This window comes from Rhinoraja longicauda, chromosome 10 (genome assembly GCF_053455715.1).
Source record: "Rhinoraja longicauda isolate Sanriku21f chromosome 10, sRhiLon1.1, whole genome shotgun sequence".
Classification (NCBI taxonomy): Eukaryota; Metazoa; Chordata; class Chondrichthyes; order Rajiformes; family Arhynchobatidae; genus Rhinoraja; species Rhinoraja longicauda.
In genome coordinates this window covers 35460233-35479230 of record NC_135962.1, presented here as the reverse complement: position 1 = coordinate 35479230, position 18998 = coordinate 35460233, and the positions used below count along the sequence as shown (strand labels likewise).

Below are 18998 nucleotides of genomic sequence, written 5' to 3'. Positions count from 1 at the left end.
TCCCAGGGTGGAAATGTCAAAGACTAGAGGACATAGCTTTAAGAGCAGAGATTTTTAGATAGAGTGGTGAGTGCCAGGAATGTTTTGCCAGGGGTATAAGAAAATAACTGCAGATGCTGGTACAAATCGATTTATTCACAAAATGCTGGAGTAACTCAGCAGGTCAGGCAGCATCACGGGAGAGAAGGAATGGGTGACGTTTCGGGTCGAGACCCTTCAGACTGTCTGAAGAAGGGTCTCGACCCGAAATGTCACCCATTCCTTCTCTCCCGAGATGCTGCCTGACCAGTTGAGTTACTCCAGCATTTTGTGAATAAATGTTTTGCCAGCGGTTGGGATGGAGCCAGATATGAAAGTGGCATTTAGCGGCTTTAAGATAGGGACATGGATACGCAGGGAATGGAGCAATATGGATCACGTACAGGCAGAGGAGATTCACTTGGCATCATGTTCTTCACAGTCATTGTAGGCTGGAGGGCCTGTTCCTGCACTATCCTGTTCTATGTTATAAAGTGCACAGAGTGAACTGAAAGTAATGTTGTGAATGTTCGAGTAGGTTTAAAAATACAATTCCCAAATTCTGTTGTAAATATTATTTTTATTATCACCAATTAAATTGCTTCTGATCTTAAAAAAATGAACATTGATAGTGGGTTAATAACTAAGTTCCTTCTATGCTGCATTGTATGATATTGAAACATGCAGACCAAGAACTATACAAAACAATATTATTTAATTGAACCTGGCAACAGCAAGTTAAAATCAGTGGGTTTTTTTAAATGACAGTATGCACTGGTACAGCAAACTGGTACCTCTAAAAAGTTAAATGTCATTATTTTGTTTTCCAGCCACCTGACAGGTATGTATGAAATCTGAAATTCATAAATATTTTATAAATCCTCCAATTAAATAAATTAATTGCGCAAACCAGCACCTTTTTGTCAACAAAAATAGCACTGGTCAAAGTAAATATAAACATAGCACAAAAAGTAAGGAAATTTGTGTTTGGTAGATTATTTCTTTGTTGTATCAATGCTTCTTGGCAATAAATCTTATACCGTTGGAAAGCCTGTTTATTTCCCTTTTAAATGGTGCCACATTTGTAAGGAACATGCATTTGTGGGATGAGCAGCAGAGCTGAGTATGTGGGTTGCGCCCATGAAAAATCTGCCAAATCTTCTCTGCCAATGCCAAACAGCTTATTCTGCCATTGGGTGTTGTTTGGTGGATTGGACGATTGAAGTCTGAAGAAACAAGACATATTGGCAATTTAACAATTTATTCATTTAATAAACAGGAGCCTCAGTAGCGTGTGGAAGAACCATACACAGGCTCAACAGCCTGGCACCTCCTCCTCATGCTGGTCACCAGCCTGGTCACACACTGTTGTGGGATGGCATCCCATTCTTCAACCAGCATTTGTCGCAAGTCAGCCAACGTGGTTGTGTTGGTCACTCTGGCACGAACAGCACGCCCAAGCTGATCCCACAAGTGTTCAATGGGGTTGAGGTCAGGACTGCTGGCAGGCCATTCCATCCTCTCCACTCCCAAATTCTGGAGGTAGTCTCTGAGAAACCCTGCTCTGTGGGGGCGAGCATTGTCATCTTGGAGGATAGAGTTCGATCCCAGACTGTGGAAATATGGGATTGCCACTGGTTGCAGAATCTCATCTCGATATCTCTCCGCATTGAGATTGCCTCCAATGATGACAAGCCTCATTTTTCCAGTGAGGGAGATGCTGCCCCACACCATCACACTGCCTCCACCAAAAGATGTTACTCTATCAGGCACCTGATTGTCAAAACAAGAGTCAATAGCAACAGCAGAATAAGCTGTTTGGCATTGACAGAGAAGATTTGGCAAATTTTTCATGGGCGCAACCCATATACTCAGCTCTGCTGCTCATCCCACAAATGCATGTTCCTTACAAATGTGGCACCATTTAAAAGGGAAATAAACAGGCTTTCCAACGGTATAAGATTTATTGCCAAGAAGCATTGTTACAACAAAGAAATAATCTACCAAACACAAATGTCCTTACTTTTTGTGCTATGTTTATATAATTAAGATTGGTATGTTGTAGAATTTAATTAAAAGGCCCTGTTTCAACAGTCCTTAGTTTTCATCATGATCTGTGTCCACATCTCTTTTACTATGTTGGATAATAATAGGAAATTCTCTGAATATTAGAGACTTTTATATTGGAGTCATTTTCACTCATTGTTTAGCAAGTAACAACCTTCCTTAATTCAGTTGCTGTGTTGGTTTATTCTGAAACGTTATTTTCTAACTGGTGTTTTCGCTTATTTTCCATTTGCCAGTGGTTGATCGTCCAGATTGCAGAAGCTTAAAACATAACTTTTTCTCCAGAGCTGCCAGAGGAAATGGACGAGGTGTATACAATTACAATGTTAAAAAAGACATTTGGACAGATTCCTGGATACGAATTGTTTACAGTGGACTAGCTTAGGAAGACACCCCGGTCAGCAGAGACAAGTTAACTTAATGACTTGATGGTACTGAGCTGCAGGAAGACATCGGTGATTATGATAAGCAACAATTGAAATTCAAACTAGAAGGCTGGGAGTATTTCAAGTGGGGAAGGCAAACGAGGCAAGGAAGTACATGAGAAATGTGAGAACACCAGGAAGTGTGAAGGAATAGTTGGATTTTGACTGCATTGCCACAGATCTCCTAAGATCTGAGCAACTGTCAAGAAGACAAACAGGGTACTTATTAGTCAGGGTATTTATCAGGGTTCTCAGGCATCATTTTCCACTCAGACGGTAGAACGTATCTGAAATAAAGTCAGAGGAAGCAGATACAATTATGACTTTTAAAAGACATTTGGACAGATTTATGGATTGGAAGCCAGGATCCCATTGACTTACAAATTTGAAAGAGAAAATGGAGTTGGATTGGACACCCTCAGAAAACCTGCCACAAACATCACTCGGCAAGCCCTGAAATGGAACCCCAGGAACAGCTGGAGAAGAGGTGTCCAGGCAGAAATGTCTGGGAGTGGGCTCAACTGGGGAGATCTCGAAAGAACCACCAACAACCAAGTGAGGTGGAGGACATTTGTCAATGGCCTAAGCTCCCTAGAGGAGCCAAGGGCTTAAGAAGAAGAATGGATTGGAAGGGCTTAGAGGGATAAGGCCCAAATGCAGGCAAATGCGACTAGCCCAATATGCAAACTAATCGGCATCGACAAGGTGGGCCGAAGGGCCTGTTTCCATGCTATACAGCTCTATGACTATAATTAAAGCAAAAGGCATAAACGGCAGGAAAATCATGTTAGAACATATATTAAATATTAATTAGGCCATACTTAGTGTCATATATGATTCCGCTTTCTGTGGGTGTGAAGTTTACAGATTGGGTAAAGATAGTGAACAAATCTGTAACAGTGATAGGGAGAACGGTTTGGAAGAAAAATTAAAGTTAGTAGAAGTCTCTTCAAATGGAAAGAAGGAGTCCAAGAAGGGACTGAAAAATAAGAAAGTAATTTTCATTATTGTTGCAAAATCAAGAACTGGACTTGTGTTGATTATATACAGTGTTCGAGTTTGTTTTTACGTGAACTAAAGTGTTTCTGCAACCTTAGTTTTCCAGTGGTTCACCTCAAACCGAATGGCTACAATTCTTGATCAAAGAATTCATCGAAGATGGGGGTTCGTTCAGTCTTAGTTCTTATCAGTCTGTTGCTGGATTGATCGGTATCCATCCTGCAGTCCAAAGTCTCATCACTGGAGTTGTAGCAGAAAATGTCCCACTGCGTCTGGCGCCTCTCAAGTTTGTTGGGTGTCCTAAAGTGGTTACCATTGCGGAAATTATTATTTATGGAGAGCACAGGTGAAGTCAAGTCTTTCCAAGTATTACCTAAAATGAAATAATTATCCAAAATAGTTTGTTATTTTGTTGAAGGGACATAAAGTGTGTTTTTAAATCTTTAAACCATAGATTACAGATATTCAATTTCATTGTGCTGAAGAATTGTACCATTGCCTGCAGCAACAAAGTGAAAGTGTAGTCAATCAGAGCTGCATGAGCTTTTTGACCCACAATTATTGCACACCATTGCCTCGTCTTACTCAGAAGACTAAGGAAGTTCAGCAGGTTTCCAACGGCTCTTACTAACATCTACAGATGCACCATAGTAAGCATCCTATCATAATGCTTGTTTGGCTTGGGAACAGCTCTGCCCAAGACCATAAGAAAATACAGAGGGTTATGGATGCAGCCCAGTACACCATTCCTGATCAGTAAGGACCATAGATTACGGGGAGAAGACAGAATGAGGTTGAGAGGGAAAGAGATCAACCATGATTGAATAAAGGAGTAATCTCTATGGGCTGAATGGCCTAATTCTGCTCTTAGGGCTTATGGATTTATGAATGACATAGATCAGACTCCCTACCTTTGATCCCATCTACACCTCACACTGCATCAAGAAAGCAGCCAACATAATCATGGACCTTTCTCACCCTCGTCATTCTCCTCTTCTTCCCTTTCTTTTCGAGCAGAACATACAAAAGCTTGAAAACACATACCAGATTCAGAAATGGCTTCCTCCCCTCTATATTAGGCTACTAATGCTCCTCCCATAAACTAGGACGTAGGCGTAACCTACCTCCATGCGGACCCAGGATTTGTTTTCTGGGATTATAATGCTATATTTAGTGTAACTCTATATTCTGCATTCTGGTATTTTTCTCTTTACAGAAAGATCAAATAATATTTATTTAGTTTCAAAAATTAGAATAATGGATTTCCACAAAGGGATACTATGACGATGAATACTTTACCTCTGCAAACGATTCATAAATTGAAACAGAATTGGATAACATTGAAAATTAAGACTATCGAAAGATATGAGAAACAGGATTACATAGATCGGTCAATTTGAAGAACTAACATTAATTAACATTAACATACAAGAAACTGCAGATGCTGGAATCTTGAATCTCGAACTATCATTAATATGTTCTGTGGGACAGCTGGTTTTATGTACAGTAATTTCTCTATTCTGGCTCTTATTCAGTTATTTTTATGAATTTTGGTGTTGTAGCACTTACCCCACAAAATACGTTCGCCTGATGAACTTAGTCCAATGTTTGTCATTACATTTTGCTAATATATTGCATGATCACCCATCTGATTCCAGAGGAAATTGTTTTATTGTGCGAAAGTCTATTTGGTAAGTTTGAGGAAAGAAAACCAAATAATAATCTTTTTTTCTCACACTATTGCCAATTTTATTATTATTATTATCTAGAAGAGCAAGGGAAGGATCCCAATCTGAAAATGTTGCCTCTCCATTTCCTCCACAGATGCTGCCTGGCCTCCTGAGTTCCTACACCACGTTGAAGAAATATTTAAAGTATTCAAGCAAAATGAATCTTTTCTACATATGTAATTTGTTTTTAAAATGACCCATGCTACTCAATTTCACAATAGGAAATGTTGGAAAATGAACACCAAATACAACTTAAAACACATTGGTGAAGTGGTGTTAAGATCCTATAGCCTCTCCACTGTGAACAAGCTTCCATACAGGTAACAATTAAATTTCCCTGTATCTGAAACACAAAAACACTGTAAACCCATATTCTACACTCTGGTATTTCTCTCTTTGCCTTTCTGTTGTATTTGTGAATGGCTTGATTGTACACTAGTATAGTATGATTTGATTTGACTAGATAGCAGGCAAACAGAAACATATCATAGATTTCAGTACACGTGATAATAATAAACCAATACAAATTTATTAGTATCTTTGTATCTTATCCAAGGAATATGTTACTTGCCATATTCTGCATTGAAAAAGTCATTAGATTCAATTGCAATAAAGTACTGATCTTCTTGATGGTCATTATTTTGACTTTTATCCCTTGATATTTTGGCTCTGGGATACTTTATATTCTGTTTATTATTTTGGATTTCCTTATGATGATTTAACATCAGTTCTGCTTGGTCTTGTAGATGAATTATCTGTTCAAAGAAAATGAATAAAGCCATGACCAATGATAACTCAATTATGAAAAAAACAATAAATTTCTGGCCTGTCAAATGAATACAAACCAAGACACATAGATGGAATGTGATAATAAAATTATTCAAAGCTCTAAAATTACGCTTCAGTGTTATATATCGAATGGCAAGGGTTGATTCAACATTGCTGTAGAGGTTTAATTATCCTTCTCCCAGCAACAAAACCAACGTAAGGTCATTATAGACATCAGAGACTGCAGCTCAAGACTGGGTTGCAGGAATCCTGAACATTAAACATTATGTTAGAACTGTAGAAAGTACTGGCGAGGCCACAGTTGGAGCATTGTGTTCAGTTTTGGTCACCCTGCTATAGGAAAGTTGTTGTTAAGCTGTAAAGAGTTCAGAGAAGATTTACGAAGATGTTGCCAGAACTTGAGGGCCTGGGCTATAGTGAGAGGTTGGGCAGACCAGGACTGTGTTCCTTGGAGTGCAGGAGGATGAAAGGTGATCTGATAGAGGTGTATAAAATCATGAGAATAGATAGGGTAGAGGCATAGAGTCTTCTCATCAAAGACACTTTGGTGTGTAAGAAGGAACTGCAGATGCTAGTTTAAACCGAAGATAGACACAAAAAGCTGGAGTAACTCAGCGGGACACACATTATCTCTGGAGAGGAATGGGTGATGTTTTGGGTCGAGACCCTTCTTCAGACTGGACACTTAGGTACTGTACAACACTGGAATTGTTCTAAATGGGACTCAGGACATATCTGACAACTCAGATAGCATCCATGAGATGCAGTGGACCACAGCAGCAGAAGAAAGGTACAGCACCACATTCTGTAAACCACAAGTTTGGGATATTCTTCACTCTACTATTAAGAGGATCAATCCTGATTCCATGAAAAGTGCCAGAAACAAAACAAGAATGTGTTGCCAACCAGTGAAATGAAGCACCAAACTGACAAAGCTGCAATTCCTGACTACATACATGTTAAATAAGTAATATTAGACAAGCCAATCTAATCTCACAATCAGCTAATTATGTCAAGGTGGGGAGAAGGACAGTATTGGGGTGGCCAGAAATGCACACAATACAATGCGGCTTACCTAAAGTCATATAAAGCTGTAACATGACTTCCTGACATTTATAACCAATACCCCGACCAATTAAGGCAAGTGTGCCATACACCAGAAGCACTGGTAAAACTGTTAATGTGCATCAAGTTGTGAATACGCCACTGGTTGGAGTAATATATCACACAGAGGAACATGGTTCCTGTTCTTACAGGTCAATTCCTCTCAACAGCTTCCTACACCCATTCATCTCCATCAGCCCCATCAATGACCTGGTATTATTAGATGAAAGGTGGGGTTGTCAACTGATAATTGGACAACTTTGTAATTGTATTTAGAAATCCTCCACGAATCAATCAGTCCATGATTAAACGCAGCAAGACAGAGACAAAATATTCATGCCTAAAAAAAACATGACCCCCCCCCCACTAATACCTAGTTAACAGCCATGGTACTATTATCTAACAATCTGCTGCAGTAGATGTCTGAGAGTCTGCACCAGACCAAACTTGGCTCTTAGAAAATTAGAAAATCAACTGAATGTCTGACTGTTCAAGTCGGTAAAAAGAGACAAGAATGTGCAAAATTGGGAGCCGTGCTGTCACCTGCAACAACAGAGCCTGATGGCATTTCCACTGCCTATTCCAGAAGCACCTGCTTAATAGTGCAGGGCAATGTCACAATTTATTATCTCCAAAACTTGATGACTGGGCACACAGGGGATGCTGGAATCTAGTGTAAAGCACAAAGTATTGGAGTAACTCAGCAAGTCAGGCAGCATCAGTGAAGGGAATGGACAAGTGACATTTTGGGTTGGGACCCTTCCTCAATTATGCAAATTCAGATTTTGCTGGAGCTCAAGACTGGAGATGATGAAGCATGAGGACGGTGGACAGTGCAAGGAATGTCACAAAGTCAAGGGACAGTTTGCCCAAAATATTTCATGAGAGAAGTCTTAATCTGATCCCGACTCAGAAAATAAAGCAATCCATAACGCGGTATGGTTTGGACAATGCTTAGATAAAGGTGATAAGCAGCTTGTAGTATTCAGAATAACCATTGCCAGGCAATGATTAGCTCCAGTAATCCAGAGTCTAACCACCTTACTTTCAACAATTAACCATTGCGGAATGCTTCACTATCATTAATCCGACAGTCATCGTTCATCAGAAATTTACATGGACCATTGAAATAATTGCTGTGGCTACAAGAACAGGTCGATGGCTTGTTAATCTGTAATGAGCAACTGGATTCCTGCTCCCCAGAGCCTTTCCACGGTAGCTAAGGGATAAACTAAGGCATACAAGGCATAAAGGGGCAGATAAGACATAAAGGGGCAGCACAGTGACACAGCTATAATAGCTGCTACCTCACAGCGCCAGAGACCCAGGTTCGATCCTGATCCTTGGGTGCTGTCTGTATGGCATTTGCATGTTCTCCTTGTGGCTACATGGGTTTCATCCGGATGCTCTGGTTTTCATATACTTAACATCCTCGGTGTGAAAAGGTTGCCCCTCAGTATCCTATTAAATCTTTCTGCTCTCGCCTTAAACTATTGCCCCTAGTTTTGATTCCCCAACCCAGGGGAAAAGACTGCATTCATCCTATCATTGTCTCTCATGATTTTATACACGTCTAAAAGATCACCGCTAAGCCTTCTACATGTCAATGAATAAAGTCCAAGCCCGCCCAACCTTCCTTCATAACTCACATCGAAATGTTCTATATTTTTTTATCTTAGCATTTATAACATCTTAACTTCTATACTCAATGCTCTGACTGATGAAGGCCAGCGTGCCAAAAGCCTTCTTCACCACCCATTTACTTGGGGTGTAAATTTCAGAGAAACAGTACAAAACTATCAACTACAACTGCTTGACAACGAAGAGAAACTGACCTCTTGCTGCCTTATCTTTTCATATCGCATTTTCTGGATTTGTTGTCGTCTCCTGGAGAATTGCTTTGCAATTTCCGCTTGTATTTCTTGTGCCTTTTAAAAGAACCAAAAGGAAGTGGAGAATGTATTAATATTTTACAATGTAGTTGAGAGAAAACTGAATCAGGAAATTATGCGTAATTTCTGAAAACGTATGTAATCCCACGTATCAAATTAAGAGGTTCTCTATTTTATAATCTCAGTATCTGTAACCGTTTCTTTAAAAATTGGAAATGTCAGTACACAGATGTTAATTACCAATGCAGAATAGCATTAGTCATTAGTTCATATTAATTTGTCCATCTGCAGAGACTCACACGTTCTCTCATTGCAGAGACTCACACGTTCTCTCATTCTCTCAATAGTACAGCACAGTTACAGGCCCTTCAGCCCACAATATGATGCCAAGTTGAATTAATTTATTTTGCCTCCACATGATCCATATCCATCCATTCCCTAAATATTCATGTGCCTATCTATAAACCCCTTAAATGCTACTATTATATCTGCCTCCACCACCCACCCCTGGAAGTGTGTTCCGGGCACCCATCACTCCTGGTGTAAATAATTTGCCCCGCATATTTCCTTGCAATTTTGCCACTCTCACCTCAATGCTATGCGCTCTAGTCTTTGACATTTCTACCCTAGGAAAAACTTTGTGACCATCTACCCTATCTGTGCCTCCCATCATTTTATAATCTTCTTTGAGGTCTCCTCTCAGCCTCCAACATTCCCGAGAAAACAATCTAAGTTTGTCCAACCTTACCTTGTAACTAATGTTTCCTAATCCTGGCAGCATTCTTGTAAAACTCTACTACACACACTCCAAAGCCTCCACATCCCTCCTGTATTTGGGATGACCAGAAATGCACACAATACCAGAAATGTGGCCTACCCAAAGTCCTAGAAAGCTGCAACACTACTTCCTGAGTCCTTACATTCAATATCCCAACCAATGAAGGAATTTATTCTCAAATCCAAATGTTGTTATCTAACAGTCTAGTTTACACTGATCATTGAAATACACAAAATGCTGAAGTAACTCAGCACGTTAGGCAGCATCACTGAAGAACATGTATAGGTGACGTTTTGGGTCAGGTCTCTTCTTCAGACTTTAGGGAAGTCTTCCCCTATCCATGTTCTCCAATGATTCAGCCTGACGTGCTGAGTTACTACAGCACTTTGTATCTTTCTTTCCTCAAGTTCCTCAAGCTCCTCAAGTTTGCGGATGACTCTACCGTGATTGGACTGATCCAGGATGGGAAATGACACAGCTGGCGGCCTGGTGCTATCGCAACAACCTGGAGCTCAATGCTTTCAAGACAGTGGAACTAATTGTAGACTTTCGAAGAGATCCCCCTCCCATCCCCCCACTCACCATCAACAACACCATAGTCACATCTGTGGAGTCATTTAAGTTCCTTGGAACCATCATCTCCATGGACGGTACGCAGCGGTAGAGTTGCTGCTTTACAGCGAATGCAGCGCCGGAGACTCAGGTTCGATCCTGACTACGGGTGCTGCACTGTAAGGAGTTTGTACGTTCTCCCCGTGACCTGCGTGGGTTTTCTCCGAGATCTTCGGTTTCCTCCCACACTCCAAAGACGTACAGGTATGTAGGTTAATTGGCTGGGTAAATGTAAAAATTGTCCCTAGTGTGTGTAGGATAGTGTTAATGTACGGGGATCGCTGGGCGGCACGGACTTGGAGGGCCGAAAAGGCCTGTTTCCGGCTGTATATATATGATATGATGATATGATATGGACCTTAAATGGGGGGCCACCATCGACTCCACAGTCAAAAAGGCCCAACAGAGGATGTACCCTGCGGCAACCGAGGAAACACAATCTGCCACAGGCAACGATGGTCCAATTCTATACTGCTATCATTGGGTCCGTCCTCACCTTCTCCATCATGGTCTGGTTTGGCTCAGCCACCAAGCATGACATCCGGAGGCTGCAACGGATCGTTCGCACAGCTGAGAAGGTTGTTGGCTGCAACTTTCCCCCCATTGACGAACTGTACACTGCAAGGGCCAGGAAGCGAGCGGGCAAGATCGTCTCTGACCCCTCTCACCCTGGCCACAAACTCTTTGAAGCACTTCCCTCTGGAAGGTGACTCCGGACTGTCAAAGCAGCCACAGCCAGACATAAAAACAGTTTTTTTCCCACGAGTGATAGTTCTACTCAATAATCAACGTCTGTAGTCTCTTTTTTGCTCTGGTTTATTTTCACCCACATGTTTAGACTGTAATGGTGTATCCTTATTGTTTTGACGTGTTTATGCTTTATTCTTAATTGTTAACTGTATGTTTGTGTTGTCATTTGTGAATGGAGCACCAAGGCACATTCCTTGTATATGCATACTTGGCCAATAAACGTATTCATTTATCCATTCATTCATTCTTTATAAACCAGGTTCTGCAGTTCCTTGCATTGCCTTCTCACTCATTGAATATAATTGCCCTTTTCATTATCTATAATTTATATATTTATCAGTGTAAACAAGCTTATTCCTGGAAGTTGATTCTATTACTTCACATGTATTGCATCTAGGACCTATGGATCTCAAATTAGATAGGCAAGTGGATATGCAGGGAAGGGAGGATATAGATCAGAGGAGATTAGTTTAAACAGGCAACATGTTCGGTGCGGACTTTGTGGGCCAAAGGGATTGTGCTAATGCTGTACTGCTCTATGCTAACTGTGTTTACTGTTTGTTCTGAGTGGCAGGTACATGGATAGGAAAGGCTTAAAAGGATATGGGCCAAACGCAAACACGGTGGGACTAGTGTAGGTGGGACTAGTATAGATGGGACTAGTGCAGATGGGAATTGTGTAGATGGGACTAGTGTAGATGGGACTAGTGCAGATGGGATGAGTGTGGATGGGACTAGTGCAGATGAGACTAGTGTAGATGGGACTCGTGCAGATGGGGCATCTTGGTTGGCGTGAGCCGAAGAGCTTGTTTCCATGCTGTATGACTTTATGATGGGACTAGATATTACTCTGTTTCCTACAGATAAACTTATTTCCCAACTTGTATTTAGTTCTGGATGGGAATAAATATCAAATTTATAAAGGTTGTCTTCTTACAATTTTTTTAAATATTTCCACTAATGTTTGAGAATTGATCATTAATGATAATAATAATAATAATAATAATAATACATTACATTTGTATAGCGCTTTTCTGGACACTCAAAGACGCTTTACATGGTAAATAAATAAATAAACGAACAGAAAAGGAAGAATAAGGTGAAGCGACGGTCAGTGGTTGAAGGCAGTGTTGAACAGGTGAGACTTCAGTGATGTTTTGAATGTGGTGAGTGAGAAGGAGTCTCTGATGGTTTGAGGTAGTGAGTTCCAGAGGGTGGGAGCAGCGATGGAGAAAGCCCTGTCCCCCCAGGATCTGAGTTTGGTCCGGATGGGGGGGGACAGGAGGTTAGCAGCAGCAGAGCGGAGGGTGCGGGTGGGAGTGTGTCTGTGGAGGAGGTCAGTCATGTAGGATGGGGCCAGGTTATGGAGGGCTTTGTAGGTCATGAGGAGGATTTTGTACTGGATTCTCTGGGGGATGGGGAGCCAGCGGAGCTTGTAAAATACAATATACAATTATTACAATCACTACGAGGATCATATTATATCTTCAATGAATGTTATTGATTTTTTGCTTTCAAATAAATGAATGTAATTTAGAAACGTGATCTCAAAAAACATGAGTGAAATCCTTGAATACCATGCAACACAAACTGAAATTAGTCATTTGTCATGAAAATCATGATCCCATGGTAATCTTAAAATACCAGTAAACATGCCAGAACTCTCTATATCAAATGTGGAAATAGAGCCAAATCATATCATAGTCTGAGAACGAACTGTTGTCATGCAAAGTGCTCATTGATTCTTTATGCAGAAAATGATTTCCATCACTAATCTACAAATGTGGAATACTACACCTGCAGTTTGTGCGCATTTTCTGTTTGCTGCTTTTCCGATGTATTCATTGAACAACCATTGGTAGGCTCAAGTCTCTGAAACAAAGAATGAAACAAATGCTTCAGTCAGGTTCAAGTGGAGTCCAGTCGGGTTCAAGTGGAGTCCATCCCGTTGGAACAGTTCCCTTCTTCCCCAATACTGCTGTAAATCTCCCACATCTCAGCACACAAGACAATAAAACACCAATACTTTTGTGTCTTCCTGTCATCATCAAGCTTCTTGATGCGGATTTGGAAGGAAGAATTGGTGCATTGACAGGATACCAAACATGTACAAAAGTTCAGCTGGCATGCCACCCATTGGGTGCAAGGTATAGCATGGAATCAGGCCCTTCGGCCTACTGAGTCCACACGGACTATCAATCACCTGTTCACACTAGTTCTATGGTATCGCACTTTCACACCCACGCCCTACAGATGGGTAGGGTGGCTATTTACAAAGGCTAATTAACCTACAAACTTGCATGGATTTGAGATGTAGGAGGAAACCAGAGCACCCGGTGGAAACCCATGCAGTCACAGGGTAAACGTAGCAAAGGAACTTGAACTCTTGCATGCTATTACCATTGTACAGCAGGCTGTACATAACTCATCAAGAGTCACCATTTGAATAACTGGTTCTTTAAAGTATAAAAGTACAAGTATCCCTATTGAAGAAACTGAGGAGAATTTGCAGAACGAGTTGACTTGGATTAGAAGTACATGAAAAGTTGCAAAATACTTTGGAAAAACCAAAAGTTCGAAAGAATAAAAAAGCCTTTTCATTTTTGTCAGTGGTATTCCAGTGGGTGGTACAATAGAACATTTGACAGGAACCTTGCTGATACTTGAGACATAATAAGCCACGTTTGCATTATGCGGTAAGATATCAGGTACAGATATTGTTGCAACGTAGATAACAAGGCAGCCAATGTGGGCATTTCCACACAGCAATATTACAATGAGTAAATAATCTGCTTTCAATTCCTTTGAATGAGGGATAAAGAGGGATTAGGAAGCTGTGTAAAGGTTTGAGGCACAGCTAACCATGGACCTGTCTCACTAACAATCCACATCTGGTAGTTAGCTTTCTCACGGACTGATTTATGTTATAGAGGCACAAATCTGTACAGCAGGGAAACAGGCCCTTCAGACCAGCTTGTGCACGCTGACCGTGTTGTGCATATTGGAATTGTCCCATTTGCTTCCATTTGGCCCAAAGCCATCGAAACCCATCCTATCCATATATCTGTCCAAATGTCTTTTAAGAGACATAATTGCATCCGCATCTTTGCTTCCTCTGACAGCTCATTCCAGATACAGACAACCATCTGAGTGAAAAAGTTACACCCAAGGTCCCGCTGAAATCTCTCCCCTCTCAATTTAAGCCTATGCCCTCTAGTTTTCCAATCCTACTACATGGGAAAAGACTGAGTGTTCACTTTATCCATGCCACATATTGTACACCTCAACAAGGTCATTCCTCGGCCTCCTGTGCTCTAAAGAAAAAAGTCTCAGCCTATCCAGCCTCTCCCTATAACTCAAGCCGACAAGCTCACGTAACATCCTGGTGAATCTCTTTTGCACCCATTCCAATTTAATGATATCCTTCCTCTAGCCAGTCAATGAGAACTGCACACAGTACTCCAAATGTGTGGTGTCACCAATGACTTGTACAGCTGCATTATGATGCCCCATCGCTTATACTCAATACCCTTCCCAATGAAGGCAAGCCTGTCAAATACCTTCTTCACCTGTCTATCTGATTTTCCATTTTTAGGGAACCATGCACATCTACTCCTAGATCTCTCTGTTCTGCAACATTCTCCAGGACTCTACCATTTACTGTGTAATTGCTGCCTACATTTTGTGAGCCTGAGGGTTTGGACAGGTTGTATTGGTTCTGCAGATACACTATTAGATCAGCCAGTAATTAGCAAAAATGATATTGGCAGATTGTAGCAATTATTTATGATTCATAAAAATTAAAACGCTTGAATGTTGCCGATTCCAAGCTCCACGGAGGAAAATAGAATTATTCCCATAACAAATCTTCGAAAGCCAACCCAGTGTGTTTCAATAAAGGAGACACAAGGAACTGCAGAGGCTGGAATCTTGATCAAAACACAAAGTGCCAGAGGAACTCAGTGAGTCTGTGGAGGGTCTGAAAAAGGGTCACTACCCGAAACGTCACCCTTTCCTTCTCTCCAGAGATGCTGCCTGTCCCGCTGAGTTACTCCAGCATTTTGTGTCTACCTTTGATTTAAACCAGCATTTGCAGTTCTTTCCTACACAGTCTGTGAAGGGAATGGACAGGTGACGTTTCGGCTCTGAAGAAGGGTTCCAACACAAAATGCCACCTGTCCATTCGCTCCACAGATGCTGTTTGACCTGTTGAGTTCTTTCAGCACTTTCAAAAGAATCAGTGTTGCAGTAATGCTTTTGTAGCAGTTAAGAACTCAGATTACACCTATATAATCACACCAATATAGTTGAAGTGAATACAGGCTGTTTGCTGTACTAACTCGAGTCGACGGCCTGTACCAAGAAGTAATTTTATATCATTAGGATTGATTGGGTCCACATCCTAAAACAGTAGTTTACAAATGAATGCCATTTTTAGAATGATTATCCGAAATGAAAATTCAGAGCATGAGGTTTTAAACTTGTTCTTTCTGTGAAGTTCTAAATATACAGATTAGATTAACAATAAAAATTAAAAACTACAGTCAGAATAAGGAAAATTAGGAGATTCGACTGTAAAGAGTTAATTTTAAACGATGCAATGTTAACTTGTAAAATCAGAAGGGAAAGATTGATGAGGAGCATGAGAGACATCTTCTTCCACACAAAGGTTGGAGGGCATATGGAAAGAGCTGCTAGAGGATGTGGTTGAAGCAAGCACTGAAACAGCATTTAAAAGACATTTGGAAAGGTTCATGGATAGGAAAGCTTCAGAAAGATATGGGCCAAACGTGGGTAAATAGGACTAGCTTGTTTCCGACAACTTGTCTGCATGGACCAAATGGGCCTAAGGGCTTGTCTTCGTGAGAGATGCGGCATAGAGACACGCCCTTTTGTCCACTGAATCCACACTGACGATCTAGTTCTAGGTTATTCCATTTTTGCATCCATTCCCTCTGGGGTAATTTACAGAGGCCAATTAACCTACAAACCCGCATGTCTTTGGGATACGGGAGCAAACAGAAGCACCCGGATGAAACCCACGCAGTTAGAGGAAGAACGCGATAACTCCACACAGACAACACCCGCGGTCAGGATGGAACACAGGTCTCTGGCACTGTGAGGCAGCTTCTCAACCAGCTGCACGACTGTACTGCCTACTGTTGCTGTGCTACATGACTCTATGACTCTCACTTTTATTTCAGTTTCTCTGTTTTAGACCTGACATGATACAAAATTAGCCGATGCCATTTCCGTGCGGTCCTGGCTGCTGTAAAGCTTCCTTCTGGCTGGTGCCTTAGTTTGCTGTTTAATGATTATAGAGTTCACCAGCATGTCAAGAAGTATAAAACACTTGAACCAGAATATTCCACCTACCTGATATCTTCGAGGAGGGTGATTTTTTATGATACTGGTTTCCCTGCTGTCCACATTAATATCACACGCGATTGCCCTGGGTACTTAAAAGATAAAGAAAATTGGCAAAAAGGAATACATATCTCCTTGAAACCTCCTGTCAAATATTAACAGCATCGAAATTAATGACCTTAGCAATTTTTCAGAATAGGGCTAGGAAGACCACAGCAATGTGGAAATCTGTGCAATAATTAACACATTTATTCATAACCTCAAATAAATATTAACTAACCTATGCATTCCAGGGGACATTGTACTGAAACGAATCAGGTTATGACAGGCTCTATAGAATTGAAAATGATTTGTTATACTGAAATGGCTTTTTTTTCCTGAAATACTGAAATTCTAAAAAAGTTTATCTCACTGCATGAAGTACTCATGCTCTGCCCATGACAGATCGTAGTGATAGCACGCACACAAGCAGACCCTTCGTCCCATGTTGTCCATGCCAGCCAAGTTGGCATGTTGGGTTATCCCATTTGCCTGCATTTAGCCCGTATCTCTCTAAACCTTTCCTAACCACATACCTTGAAGCCACACACAAAACGGGGCAGAAAAAAAAATCCTCTGCCCAATAATAAGAAATAACTTGCATCCAAGTAAAATTATGAGAGGCATAGATAAGGGTAACATAGAAACATAAGAAAATAGGTGCAGGAGTAGGCCATTCGGCCCTTCGAGCCAGCACCGCCATTCAATGTGATCATGGCTGATCATCCAAAATCAGGACCCCGTTCCTGCTTTCTCCCCATATCCCTTGATTCCGTTAGACCTAAGAGCTATATCCAACTCCCTCTTGAATCTTTGGTAGGCAGTCAGAATCTCTTTTTCCCCCAGAGTAGAAATGTCAAAGACTAGAGAGCATAGCTTTCAGATGACAGGGGCAAAGTTTAAAGAAAATGTGCACGGGAAGATTTTACCTTAAACACAAGGAGCGGTGGGGGTGTCTGGATCATGCTGCCGGGGTAGGGTGGAGGCAGATAAGATCGTGGCATTTATTAGGTTTTTAGACAGGCATATGGATAAACAGAGAATGGAGGGATATGGATCCGTGCAGGCGGAGGAAATTAGTTTAACTCATGGTCGGCACGGACGTTGTGGGACGTTGAAGGGCTCGTACAGTGCTGTACTGTTCTATGATCTCCAGTGAGAGAACTTACTCTCTGCAATGGACAAGTTACAAATGACTAATGAATTTCTGCACTGGTAATTAACGTAGTTTGTGAACAGTGTATTGACATGTTCTATTTTTAAGACACAAGGAACTACAGATGGTGGTTTTCAATGGAAAACAGTGTTGGAGTAACTCAGCAGGTCGGGCAGCATATCTGCAGAACACGGGTACACAAGGGTCTGAAGATAGTTTCGACCCGAAACGTCGCCTACCCCCCTTAGAAGCTGTCTGAGTTACTCCAGCACTTGATGTCCTTTTTTCCATTTTCCACTGTTCTATGTTTCATGCAGTTCTTTTGTGAACAAACCGATTAAGTTTAGTTTCGTTTAATTTAGAGATTGAGCGTGGGAACAAGCCCTTCGGTTTACTGCACCCGCGACGCTCAACGATCCCTGTACATACTAAATCTATTCTATACACTAGGGACAATTTATGGAAACCAATTAACCTGCAAACCTGCACGTCTTTGGAATTTTTTGGACGGAAACTGGAACCCCCGGAGAAAACGAAACACTAACAGGGAGAACGTCCAAATTCTGCACAGACAATACCCGTGGTCAGGATCGCTATCGCCGTAAGGTAACAACTCTGCCACTGTGCAATGGTTAAACGTCCGAAGATGCAGCCAAGTTCCCCCACCCCGGGTGTACGCCCGGGTCTCACCTTGCCTGCTTGTGAGGCTAGGCAGCAGCGCGCCGGCAGGACACCCAGCGGCCAACCTCTTCTTCAGCGGGGGTAGACGGTCGCTGCTCCACCACTGGGCAGTCTCCTCCGGCTGGCCGCGCTGCAGACTCTCCCCGTCCGTCCTCCCTGGGATGACCCCCGCCAACGGGGCCGGCGTCACCTTCACAACTTTGTGTGGCACCTTGGACGAGCCCGAGCCCATCTTCCCGGCGGCCTAATCGGAGCATCGAGTGCGGATGACCACCACCGGCATGGTCCGGTGAGCTGCAGCCGCGTCCGGCGGCTTCCCTCGGGCCGGAGCAACGATCCGCGCGGGTTGGTTGCTGCAGAGCGCGACCCACTGACGCCGTTGCCCGGGCAACTGTCCTGCCCCCCCCCCCCCCTCCGCCCGCGCGCCTCCCCTCCCGTTACCCGAGCAAACGCAGCGCGCGACCCTGTCCGAGCGTTACCCCAACAACTGCGGTGCGCGACCCTCTCCCAGCCGGCGTCCCCCGGGCAATTGCGGCGTAGGACCCTCTCCCACTGTCACCAGGCGACTGTGGCGCGGGATCATCTCCCGGC

At 42.2% G+C, this 18998-nt stretch overlaps 1 protein-coding gene across 1 annotated transcript; it reads right to left on the bottom strand.

The window, feature by feature from the left end:
• Nucleotides 1-1973: 1973 nt before the first annotated feature.
• LOC144597356 (factor associated with metabolism and energy-like) lies at nt 1974-18792 on the bottom strand. Its single transcript, XM_078406633.1, has 6 exons — nt 18417-18792; nt 16541-16623; nt 12962-13036; nt 8968-9060; nt 5807-5994; nt 1974-3809 (listed from the first exon to the last, which is right to left on the bottom strand). The coding sequence occupies exons 1-6, from the start codon at nt 18637-18639 to the stop codon at nt 3638-3640; spliced, it is 834 nt and encodes a 277-aa protein (XP_078262759.1). The 5' UTR covers nt 18640-18792; the 3' UTR covers nt 1974-3637.
• Nucleotides 18793-18998: the final 206 nt, after the last annotated feature.